General features: G+C 32.5%; 1 protein-coding gene across 1 annotated transcript in view; it reads right to left on the bottom strand.

Annotated features, from left to right (window-relative positions):
• COL3A1 (collagen type III alpha 1 chain) overlaps positions 1-13,268 on the bottom strand; it is a gene marked incomplete at both ends in the record, with an annotated part of 37,550 nt that overhangs the window by 16,600 nt on the left and 7,682 nt on the right. The window contains 20 exons of the mRNA XM_084259313.1: positions 101-154; positions 353-460; positions 588-641; positions 842-940; positions 1,083-1,127; positions 1,668-1,766; positions 2,189-2,242; positions 2,881-2,925; positions 3,402-3,455; positions 3,591-3,635; positions 4,073-4,126; positions 4,722-4,775; positions 4,941-4,994; positions 5,645-5,698; positions 6,481-6,534; positions 6,998-7,051; positions 8,706-8,780; positions 10,035-10,142; positions 10,591-10,635; positions 10,892-11,094. Coding sequence (XP_084115439.1) covers positions 101-154; positions 353-460; positions 588-641; positions 842-940; positions 1,083-1,127; positions 1,668-1,766; positions 2,189-2,242; positions 2,881-2,925; positions 3,402-3,455; positions 3,591-3,635; positions 4,073-4,126; positions 4,722-4,775; positions 4,941-4,994; positions 5,645-5,698; positions 6,481-6,534; positions 6,998-7,051; positions 8,706-8,780; positions 10,035-10,142; positions 10,591-10,635; positions 10,892-11,094 — 1,412 coding nt within the window. The remainder of the gene's footprint in view (positions 1-100; positions 155-352; positions 461-587; positions 642-841; positions 941-1,082; positions 1,128-1,667; positions 1,767-2,188; positions 2,243-2,880; positions 2,926-3,401; positions 3,456-3,590; positions 3,636-4,072; positions 4,127-4,721; positions 4,776-4,940; positions 4,995-5,644; positions 5,699-6,480; positions 6,535-6,997; positions 7,052-8,705; positions 8,781-10,034; positions 10,143-10,590; positions 10,636-10,891; positions 11,095-13,268) is intronic.

The following is a 13,268-nucleotide window of genomic DNA, read 5'->3' as shown; positions in this document are numbered from 1 at the left end:
TCAGATATTTAGATTTTAATTAATGGGAACTTGCAGAGATGTTTATATCTATTCATGGACTATACCTGTTTCTATGAAAATAAAACCTGAAGTCACCTACCTTTTCTCCTGGAAGGCCATTTGCTCCAGGAGATCCTCGGAATCCAGGCGCACCCTGAAAATGATAAAAGGCAAATTTTCCAGTGCAAAGCAATAAAACATTTTCCTACTTCTTGAGTGGCAACAGAGACATTTGCATGTTATTAAATGCTTTCAATCAATATTTGGGTTTGGATTCTCTTTAAAAATGGCAGTTCCCTGACCCTAAAGGTGAAGTTCTATGTGAGTGATAGCAGATGTTGGAAAAAATTACCCTTTCTCCTGCAGGTCCGGGAGTTCCATTTGCACCAGGTTCTCCAGGTGAACCATCTTTACCATCTTCACCTTTAGGTCCTGGAATGCCTGGAGAACCAGCTTCACCCTAAGAAAAGGTACCAAAATAAAGGAATAATGACTGAATTTGGTTGCATATTTTTAGCTGCTTAATTTCTAATAACCATGTGTTTTGTAAGAGATAACCCAATCTTTTTATTTGGGGTAATACTTACTCGTTCACCACGTGGTCCTGGCTCTCCTTTCGCACCATGCTTTCCGGGTTCACCCTAAAAGAAATAAAATCTTGCTTTAAAATTAGGGAGACTAGAGTATCCCGATCATCACCAGTAACACCTGGAGAAATTATAAAACCAGAGTAAAATCACCGTAATTCAAATGAACAAACCCTGCTATTTATGTTATTTTGTTATGAGAATTAATCCATACATTTTAGGCAGTAAAATAATATATAAAATAGGAAACTCACTGCACCACCTCTCTGTCCAGGAACACCATTGGTGCCAGGTGGTCCTGGGGGGCCCCTGGGTCCCAACAGTCCAGGGGCTCCAGGAATACCAGCGGGACCCTAAAAATTACCCAAGAACAATAACGTTAGATAAATTGGAAACTTGTTGTCTGATTAGCTAACGAAAAATCACGCAAAATACAAAGGGAGCCAAAAATGTGTGTGTGTGGATGAGATGAGGGTAAAGGAGGGGGCATCTTACCATTTCTCCTTTACCACCAGGACTGCCACTAGTCCCAGGAGGGCCCTAGAGGGGAAAAAGAGATTTTTGATAATAATTTAAATAGTGCATATATATTTGAAGTTGCTTTTATATTTGTAAAATAATTTCACGTGTGGGTGTTAAGCTTTATAACATTAGATGATACTACCAACGAGAGCATAACACATAAAGTATAAGCAAAAGATTATCATTATGTGAATAAATTAGAGATAATGAGCACTTGTTCTAAATTATTAAATCATAAGTGAATAGAAAAGTTTCTTGCTCTTTTTTCTTTGAATTTTTCTTCTTGGTGACTTGTTTGGGACACATTATTAAAAATATCAGATAATTAATTATCCATCCTCTATTTTACTCTATGTTATACAAGCATAAAATTCATAAATCCTAGAAGAGTACAATCCTCAAAAACTATTATTTTTAGTACAAATCAAATCACTATTACAATAGTGGAATTATAAAACATGAAGAATTAATTTTAATTGATAGCAATATTAAAACATATGCTTTCACCCAATAAATGAAGCAACACTTGCCCTTTCAAAGACCACATTAGCTACTTACAGGAGGACCTGGAGAGCCAGCATGTCCCTGAGGTCCAGGTTCTCCTCTTTGTCCAGGGGAACCACTTGAACCAGGAGAACCTGCAGGTCCAACTTCACCCTAAAGGATAAAATCTTAAAAAGTCAATTTCCCTTGCCTCTACTACTTACTTAACCAGTTTAATCTTAAATTCTATCTAAACCAGTCTCCCAAACTCTGGAATAGTATGACTTTATAGTCTATCAAAAGCAAAGAGTTATTACTAATAAAGACAGAGGAAAATGACAACTGTGTGTGTGACTATGCTATCTATCTGTGTTTTCCAGAAAGACACTGTAAAAGAGCGAAGGCATTAGAATAGATGTCAGGATACTTGAATGCCAAGGTTAATGTCCCTTTTGGAATCCAGAATATGTTTTTAGTATCTGTACCTATAAAAGCCATTAGACTGGCAAAAAAATTAATAATTTTCAAGGAGCAGTGCAATGATTTTTCTGTTTTCTCCAAGATATATTTTATATTCTATAGAAGTATATGCTTACCTTAGCACCGGGGGAGCCAGGGAATCCTGCAGTTCCAGGAGGACCAGGGGGACCCTAAATAAAATTAAAAACAATTTCAGGAGCTCTTTATCACATAAACAAAAGCCAGCACTAATAGTAAATCACAAGTGAGCACATACACAGTTCAGAAGACAGTTTGGTGGATAAAAATAGTATTTATTATACATGGATGAATATTATATGGAGAAAAAAATGTTGTAAAACATGGAGAATGAAATCTCAAGTTAGAAACTTGGGATCTCCCTGCACAAATATAATTCTGCCAGGAATATGTGACTTTATGCAGGTTATTTAAGCCCTCAGTTTTTGTACTTTTATTTATAAAGCAGAGATAACATCTATTTTTTAGGGCTCTCTTAATGGCCTTATTCAATACTGGATATTAATTAGCACTGTAAATATCACACAGATTTTAGCAATTGGTCAATTGTGCTAAGGAGCATCAGAACATAGATTTGCTCATTGTCAGTTTGAATCAGATGTTCATGAAGGAATGTTCAGTTTGGGAACTATAATCAAATCAATTTTTTTCCATTTGCAAGTGGCAAAGATAATTAACATTAATATATATATATCACCCAGATAGATTTATACACACATTAAATATTCTACAAATCATAATCTTGCTCTTTACGCTAAAGCAAATGAGGAATAGATAAAAAGTCACTCACTGGTTGTCCATCACTTCCACGAGCACCATCATTACCTCGAGACCCCTAAAAAGAGAAATTTGTCTCAAGTGTTTTCTTAATTCTGAAAGGTGGGTCACAAGTATTATTTTAGCTTAATTCTAATTCAATTGAGTTGTTTTCCTCAAGTATATTAAAATCTGATTACAAATTATATATTTATCATGACTAAATTTCTAGTATTCTGTTTTTTTTTTAATGTCTGTAACGATCTAATGTATAAAGTGGGAATTCTGTGTTTTATGGAACTGAATGAGAATATAATAGCTCTAATAACATGGAAAGTTAACACACAGGGAAACCTGCAACAGATATAATAACTACAAAACATTTATATCTATCCCTGTAATCATGGCTAAAATTTTATGGAGGTGACTTTAAATGCAATTTTATAGAAAATATATTTTCTGTAGATTGTCACAGCTTTTAAATCTGAGCCATTTATCTGTGACTCTAGCTTGAACCTGTGCAATTTATATTTTGGAATTTGTAATAATACTCACTGCAGCACCCGGAAGCCCTGGTCGTCCTCTCTCTCCAGGAGCCCCTCTTGGACCCTACAAAACAAAATTGAAATGAAGATTTACTTTACAATTGACACATGTAATTATAGTTAAGGAGGGAACAAGGCCAGTTTGGGGGTAGATGGAGGTGATAGTAAAACTGTAAAGTATATAAGAAACATAAGTTACCATGGGCCCAGGGGCTCCATTTTCACCTGGAAGACCGTTTTCACCCTAGAAACATATAATATGTTACCACTTTGTATAACAGAAAGAGAATTGCCATAGTTTTTAAACACAGCCTATTATGAAAACTATTGTGGAAACTACCAAAAAAAACGAACATTTTAACAAAATCAAATATTTGTCTTTCATGTGTCAATTCATTTTTTGCATTTTAAAACTTGAAGATTAAATAGAAATAAACAATGAATTATTCAATGATGTTCAACAAATTCCAGTTGAAACTGTTCAAATTATCAATTTTCACATAAACTTTAATAGAACATCTCAATCAGTCATTTTTATTCAGCTTTTAACATGCAAAATTTAAGCAACTTTCAGAAAAAGTCCAAATATATACATTGAAGTCCAAAATATACATTTTAAATATAGCTATAACTTTGAAGTGAAATTGCTTGTGAAAATATAATTTTTTGTGAGTGATTCACCTTTAATCCAGGGGCACCTGTTTCACCCTTTTCTCCATTTCGTCCATCAAAGCCCTATGAAATTTATAAAAAAGTAGTAAAGTTATTAAAATCTGCTATATCCAAAATGATTTAAAACTTTACATTGAAGTCTTTATAACTGGATTTTTCCACACAGCACTATTTTCAAGAATAACAAATCATTTAAAATTCTTTAAATTGATTGAAGATATTTGACATTGGTTTTATAGTGAAAAAAAAAAAAAAACCAAGTAGAAAGTACAGTTTGGTTTAATTAAGAAGTTGTCTTAATCTTACAGAAGCAAATATCAGTGTCATATATTTCATTTCTATTAAATTGATAGATTTTTTGGTTCAGTTGGTTGAATCTACCTAATATTTTACAAAGAATAAAGTTCCCAGATTTAGCCTGTAAATCATATTGACTAAGTCAATGCATAGGCACTGATGTATATATCCATCATTTTCTGACTGAGGTGGGAAGAAAATTAACTTATTCTTTCCCAAGTTTTTTCAAACACATTTGATAGACAAAAACAATCAAATAAACTAGTAGTCAGAATCAGCCATTTCTGGCATAATCTCAATTATTCAAAAAAAAAATTGGCAAGTAAACACAACTTAATGTCAGTTTAGAAATTCTACTTACTCTGTGTCCTTTCATGCCAGGGAATCCAGGCATGCCAGCTGGCCCTTTGATACCCTAAAAATGATTAATAAAAGATATATTACTGAGCTTTCAAGAACCTTCAAATAGAATCACAACCCATTGGTTAAAGTGCCTTGTAATATTAATGTTTAATTACATAGCAATTTTTAAGCTAAAATCACTGAGGCCACTGTACTTCATTGGATGCTGAGGACTTACTGGGGGTCCAGGTAATCCTCTCTCTCCAGGTCTTCCTGGTCTTCCTGATTCCCCCTAGGTGGAGAAATAAAAAAATACATGGGTGCTTATGCAAGAGAAAATACATTGTAGTCAATAAGGGAAGTGATTCCTTTGCATTATTCTCATCTTGGATTCATGAAGATGGTTGGGCTAAATGAGTATTTGTGAGATCAGTTTTCATAGTAGAAGGAATGGGGATGACTACTCCCACCACAATGAAACCTGTGAATAATGAAGGCATCTTTCATCACTGAAATGTGATGATTATCTTTCAGCCCCATGTGAACAATTTGCCATTGATGATTAAATGGAAAAAAAACAACATACTGTGAAATATGTTTTAAGTTCTCAATATCATAAAGTACTAATTAACATTTTTTTCATTATAACAGAGAGAAGTAACTTATTTCTCTTCTTCTCTTCTAGTTAAGTAATACTGTCTGGCTGAGTTTTCTTGATAGAGTCAAGATACACTTGGGGATTCTGTTAGTTTGGAATTTAATCAATGGAATATGCAGTTATGTCAATACTGATATTCAAATATTAACATGACCTAACATGTAAAATACCAACAATTTTTGAATAAGATTTTTTCACCGTAAGGTTCTTACAGACAATATATACTATTTATAATATTCCAAATAGAATTTTATTGTATCATCATTCAGTCCTTAAAAACTTACATCTTTTCCGGCAGGGCCAGATGGACCGATAGCACCAGGAGGTCCTGGAGGACCCTAAAAATAAGGAAAAAAAAAACAAATATATTTGTATATTTTCTGTTACAATTGCCAATATATATTATGTTTATTCCTGAAGGGAACCTCCTTTTAGAAAGTACTCTTGATATGTCTCATTATGAAAAATGATACCTTGAGTTAATATTATACCTACACCATATCCATTTTTATTTATATTAACCTTATTTTTAAGGAAAATTAGATATATCATATATCTATATTTTATATCATGTATGTGAATTAATACATCCAAATGTACTTCTATGTGTTTTGAGATACTGAATTTTCAAATATTTATATATTTCCAATATATTGAAATATTGAATTAAATTCACTTTACCTTACTTGCTTATTTATACAACATGTTCTCTTGGAGTTCTCTATTAGCTTATGTTTATTTCTACTAAATTAAGTTTAAAAAATTATGTACCAGAAGAGTAGCTATGGTAGCTATGAAGATGAACCAAGTTGTGATAGAAAGATTAAATCTATATTTAAAACATAGAGGATTTTGTTTCCATACTAGCAAGTAAACTAATATATTGCCTAACTAACAAGGAAATTCTTATCCTAAATAGTGTTTCCAAGATATCTAAACATTAGTTGAGTTCAAATATCTTTGAAACCAATACAATTATTATAAAAGTGTACTTCATTCTTTTTTTAATATAAGCATAAACTTAATCTTTATAGGGATTTATGATTATACTTTAGAAACTGAAAGTGTTTTCTCTATTAAAAAAGTCAATTTATTAAATATAGATATAAATGTTACTTACTGAAGGACCAGCTTGCCCAGGTTCACCAGGCGGACCTTGGTATCCTGGAGATCCCTAAAGGATAGAATAATATACAAACACTTTAAAGTAATTTAATCTTCATATAATTAATTTATATATTGAAGACAGTAAGAAATTAAGAATTGTGAATGAAATAAGTGAATTTTAGTCCCATTTACAATGATTGAAACTCAAATTTTCGATGAAAGTTAATTTATACCGTCCAGCTATTTCATTCCATTGTAAAGAATTGCTCCAAACTTGAAGCCATATTACATGCATATTAAACATATAGTTAATTTTATCAAGATTTTAATTGCTGAGAGTTGTTGGTGGGAACAAATTAAATGTGAAATTGTAATATCTTTGAAGGAATAATCAGTTTCTTGCTTGTGACTTCTTTATACAATGAAATTATGCATAAAGGAACAACCAAATAATAGCAGGTTTTGTATTTATTTGTATTTATTGAATAATAAGCATGAAGAAAAGGTGTATAACTAATGGCTATACTTACAGGGGAGCCAGGATGACCAGACGTACCAGGGGGGCCAGGAGGACCAGGGGGTCCCTGCAATGTAGATGTGAGTGATAAATACAAAATGTTTCAGAATGCATCTGAAGCACACATCTCCATTTAGGAATGACACCTAAAACTGAGAACAATACCTCATTATGTGAAAACAAGCTATCAATATGATTAATTTTATGAGATCTACAATAAAGATCTCAGTAAAAAAAAATGTTACTCTAAAGGATATTCCCAAAGAATCAATAAAAATTATTGGCAAATGTTACAAAATGTTGGCCTCAAGCCCCCAAAAGGGATTCACAATCTGGAAAGAAATCCATGCAAAATGCCAAGGGAATTTCTCTAATTTTTGGATGATATGAGTACTGGTGGAAGAGCATATTTTTTTTTGCCTTACAGTCAAATTCACTGTGGGAAATAGTTATTTGCATACTAAATCTCATGGTCCCACTTTCTTAAATTAATCATATAAATCAACCCCAAAGTTCCTAGCTGTAGAGTAAGTTATGATGACATGAAGATTTAGATGAGAATCACCATACATAGGGCAAAGATAAAATAAATAATAACCAATTGACTTATCATTGTTCAGAAATACAGATCAAACCAGAAAATCTTCAGTTTTGTAGCATGTTGTTTCTAAATGCAGCAGTTTGTAATTACATTTTCCCTTGTACTCTAATTTTTGGAATGTTATGATAGTGCTTTTTAAGATCTTTTTTAGTATAAGTTGTATATGTGATTGAAAAATAAGGTTCACAATGTGAATATATCTGAACAAGACCAAAAGTTTGTGTAGCTAATGTAACTTTTTTCTGGATTTTTCAATACAAAAAAAAAAATCCCTACTCCTATAACTTTTAAAAGATTATAAAATTATCTTCTGGAAATCTACTTAATACCAACTTTAAGGGTTTTTCTTAAACAGGTCATTTGATCCATCAACTGAAATTTTATCCTTTCTAATTTTGGAAGTCACCAAACATGGGGCCCAACGGAATGGGCAGAAAGTCTGATAATCCCAGAAAGTCTAGCATCATGTTTGAGTCATATGCAAATAACCGTTACTGTCAAAGAAATCATAACCTTCCTTAGTATTCTTGTAAGCTTGTTCTACAACAAGGCTCATTTACATGGACACCATGTGTACAGTGTGGCAGCTTTTACTACTTTCTGCTATTTTCTATCTGAATTCCAGTGCTTTGACATTTAGGTACCATTAATGTGAATATTTATCATTTGAGGTGGACAAATTTGATATTGGGGGATTATCACTAAAATGTCACCTAGGAAGTAGCATCTAATGTGTGAAAAGACACAAAGATGATTCCAAACAATTTGGGTGAGAAAGAGGATATGCAAAAAGAAAAAAAGAAAAACAACCCAAATTTGGTGCAAAATAGGGAATATGTGAGTGTAAGACCTAAGCATAAAGGCAAGTGGGACCCTGGAATTGGTGTTTTTAAAAAGAATAAGTGGCAAAAGTGGCATGAAATGAGAGGCGGTGAGGAAAAATTGAGTTAGGATAGATGGATCATGGTAATGCTACCATTTTCTTTCTCAACCTTAATAGAGTCTAAACTATTTTGTACAATTTCATCATGTTACATTATTAGGTGAACAACCATTCAAATTTAACAAACTGGGACACTTATGTAACACTAGGAAATGCTGAGAAACATTTTGTACATACAATTGGCCCAGGAAAGCCTGCTCCTGCTACTCCTCCAGCCTTGACATCATATGAATCAAACTGAGGAGAGTAATTCTGTAGCAACGAGACCAGACACATATGATCATTTTGATATACAAATCATAATTTAGAAGAAGCACATGCAACATCTACATTTCAGGGTAATTTCTGCATGCCAGGAGATGTCTGTATTATTTTCTTGCCCATCCTCTCTCTCTAACTGTAGAGATCAGTTATCCTATAGAAATACTTGCTTATGTAATACATAAATCTTTCATCTCATTATATGCGATGTTAATCTCATAAAATTTGGTCTTGCATTGTCTTATTCAAAATACTTCACCCAAACAGTATCCACAGCAGAGTAGGATTATAGACTGAGACTAAAATCACCTTCAGATAATGTAATTAGACCTTCTTATTTTGAACAGAAATATGGAGAAATAAAACTACATTCCCATCAGCTAATGAATGATGCAAATGAAATTCACATCCCTTGGTTTCTGGTCAATATATCCAACATTAATTTCCATAAAAAATAAGCACAAGAATAATAGAAAGGCTCATGTGCTTATCAAATTTCTTTTGAGTTATTTACTTTCTTAAATTTTAGACCTAGGGATAGGTTCTGTTTGGTTGCCAAGGTGAAAATAAATTTAACAATCTGCTTGACTTTGTGTTGAACTGATTTTTTGAAAGGTAGCTTTTAAACCATCTAATGATTTGTGTATAAGTGTTTTCTAGTTTTTCCTAGGTCCATGCAGCAGAATTTTGCTTTATTAGCTGGATTATTTGTTTTCTATGCAGTTAGTGGGTTACCATGCTTTTCAAGTGGAGCAGGATGCACTCTAAAGCTTGACAAGAGCAGTTATGCAGACTTAAATAATCCTGTTGACTTGAAGTCAATAAGGAGTGTTCACAGTTCTCCAACTACTTCTTGTCCAATCTTTCAGAGGCTTTTCCATTGTGGTTAGAAGAGGACTATGCTATAGTTGCATCAGTTCCTTCATTGTCTAGATTAATTTTTTTAGAAGTTGATTGTCTATATCCCAAGCAGTGCATATAATATATTCCTACTAAGAAGTTGGCAAACTTTGTAAAGATATAGCAGCAATAGCATTTTGAAGAAAAGTAAATATTTATAAAACACTTAGAATAGTGTTCAGCATATATAAGCACTAAATAAAAATATGTTAAATGCATAACATCAGGGAACAGATATAAGGGAAGCTTCAAAAGTGAAATATAATACAGGTTAAAGAAAGGAAAATGAATTAGTTAATTTTAAAGGGAGGGGATTCCTTTGGTTTTGGAATGCATTACCTGACTACCAGAAGAGCATGATTCACAGATTCCAGGGGGACCAGGAGAACCAGGGGAACCAGGCTGTCCTGGAATACCAGGATCACCATTTCTCCCAGGAATACCAGGTGGGCCCTAAAAAAATTAGACATAAAAATAAATGAAACAATAAAAAATATTAGACTCAAACTCATTATCAAATTGCAGCTTCTCTGCTCTGTAATATAAGGAATTAATGAGTGATACATTTTCTTGGGGATACATAAATTTTTATCCAAATCATGTGAATAATTTCAGTATAATTTATTCTTTTTCACATTGATCTGTATTTTATTTTTCAAATTGACAACGGGGGTAAAGGAGTTATACAAAGTTTAGGAAATTTGAATCTTTACATATATAATTAAGGGGTCTTAGTTTGAGTTTTTTTATGTCATTATTTCATTTTTTGTAATAAAAGGAAATTTATGGATGATTAATGTTCAAATGTGAAAAAGTTATTAGAAGGAAAATTTTAAAAAGCAAAACTACTCCAGGAATTAGTATTAACATTCACCTCATCCACTAAAGAATGTTTACTTACTGGATCTCCTTTTGGGCCTTGCGGTCCATTAGGTGGGGGTGTAGGCTAATGAATGGAAAAGATACAGATTACACAACAGTAGCAAACAGTTTTCCCATGAGCTGTATCCCAACTTTCATAGTTATTTCTCATGCCAAATTCCAAGCAATCTCTAATTTTAAATGAAAACGTTTACCATGTACTCTAATACCAGCATGATTGCTTGGTAGACATGATTTTCATGTTCTTTCAGGTTTCCAGAGGAGCTGTTCATGTGTTTAAATATGCAAATTGAAGATGTACAGTTTTGTTTGAAACTTACAGCTGTTGGTGGCTGTGGGCAAACAGCACAACATTCTCCAAAAGGGATCTCTGGGTTGGGACAGTCTAATTCTTGTTCGTCACATATTATATCATCACAGAGAACAGATCCTGAGTCACAGACGCATATTTGGCAAGGTTCCGGCTTCCAGACATCTCTATCAGCATAGGATTGACCGAGATGAGAGCATCCACCATCAACAGCTGGAAAATAAGTTAGATTGTGTGATGTTTTCTTATGCTTTGCTGGAATGTGTCCTATTATGCTGCCATGACTATTTCCAACAAGTAAAATGGAGACAGGGGAAAGAATTTCTTCCTTTCATTCAGCTAATGTTTAAGTATGCTTTTATAAACATACTTATGCAAAAAAGAAGATCCACTAATAAAATTACTAAGAATATCATAGTTTCCCTATATTATTTGTTAAGAATATATGTCTGTTAATAATGTCAAATGGGCACATCATAGTAAATTTTCTTTAAGGCAAAAAGTATTCAAATTTCATCTATAGCAAGAATTTAACACCAATGAAAATCACACAAACACTTTAACACATTTACTTATTAATAGTGCCGTTAAAAACAGACCTTTCTAACCAACTGCTATTCTTTGCTTTAACAGTAGATGGGAGCATTAAGATGATTTTATAATTAACTGAAGACTTTCTGGATTTTATTAACCTAGTTGAAAAATCTAGGGGAAAATTGTGCTACACTTGGCAGTGTAAACTTCCAGATTCCTGGGAAATGTTTAACAGAAACTTATTTGTGTGTTTTGAGTATCACTGCTAGCTCTGCTGAGCATAAGTAGAACAACATGGCATGATATGATACATTGTGTATCCAATATGAATCTAAAGAGGTTTCCAAATCACTAAAAAAAAAAAAAAGTTTTTAAAAAACAAATATTGTCAGGAATAAGTTTAAAAAATAGGAAAAAATTATGAATCACAACCATGTGTATTTGTGACCTAAAATGGCAAAAAGTTTGCTTCAATGAAAATTCAGACTTGTTTACTAATTATTTCCTAATTATGGAAGGTACTGAAATTTCAGCAGCTATTAACAGTGAATTGGCTTAGGGTATGCCAAAATTAAACCTGGTCTCAATTCTTCAAGCGTTAGCTGTGGATTGTGGTTAAACACAACTTCAGTTCTTGAGAATTACTATGATAGCTTGCCAATAATTGAGTAAATAAGTTTCTAAACATCTGCAAAATTTACTGCAAACAACAAATTATGCTTTGTTCTGTATTTATATTTTGGTGAAACAGTAAAATTTTATTTTTAAATGCTAAAAGAGTTCTGCTTGGGAGGAAGCAAGTAGTTTAAGAACCACACTTTTTGCTGCCTTGTGACCAAGAGATCTTTGAGTGACTCCTGAGATTTTTTCCTTGTAGATACATACACGCAGCCATGAAAATCACCACTTTAAAGTTCTGTTTCTATGTGCTCTCCATGTCTGAAGGAATAATATTGTGGTTCATGCTAAATATCTTCAGTTTAGAGGTTTAGCTGGTTTAGTAAAAGGTCACAAAAAAATAGAAAATTTCAGGACCTATATCATCTACATAAAATTGCCTCTATTTTTCTTTTCCATTTATGTGTGCAGATACTTTAATGATCTTTGAATATCCTTCATCTATTCAAGAAATTTAAAAGCCTATACTTACTTTGTGCTTCCCAATATAGTCAGTGGCTAATAAAAGAAAGCATGATTATTTCATTACAATTTTAATAGGGAAGAAAGAATTTGTTTTTTTAAAGAAGTTATTCTAGTTCCTTTTCCATGTTTGAAACAGATATATGAGAACACTGAAAAAAATGTATTGTCTAAGTTTTTAAAGGAGCATTCCTTTATACTTAGTGAGCATAAAAATGGAATGCCAAAATGCTTACCTAACACAAATGAAGTAGGCCTACTAAATGGTGTTATGAAAGACAAATTAGAAGAGGTGCAAACAATCTTTTTCGTGTTATTATGAACAGTAATAAAATAAGAGGGTCTAGGCATGATACTCTTCATGTTCTAGGTAGAACTTATAATTCATGTATTTAAGAATTAAATTCACTGGTTTTAGAAAAGGCATAAAAATTTTGATGAGATAGAAGATTGTTTAATAAAATTGCATGAAATACATTCTTCAACCTTTCATTGGCTTCCTTTTCTTAAAATGAATCATTCTAAAGTGTGCTATAAATTATTTCTGTAAAAATATTGCAACAGTTTGGTTTTAGCTCAAGATTTTTCTATAATAATATGGATTTCAGATTTCTGAGCCACCTTGAAAATATTGCTAGTGTAGATCATGGTGACTACAGTTAAAAATATTGTATTATGTATTTGATATTTGGCAAAAGTAATAGTGGTAATAC

Source organism: Talpa europaea, assembly GCF_964194135.1.
Source record: "Talpa europaea genome assembly, chromosome: 1".
Classification (NCBI taxonomy): Eukaryota; Metazoa; Chordata; class Mammalia; order Eulipotyphla; family Talpidae; genus Talpa; species Talpa europaea.
This window is presented reverse-complemented; position numbering and strand designations above follow the sequence as displayed.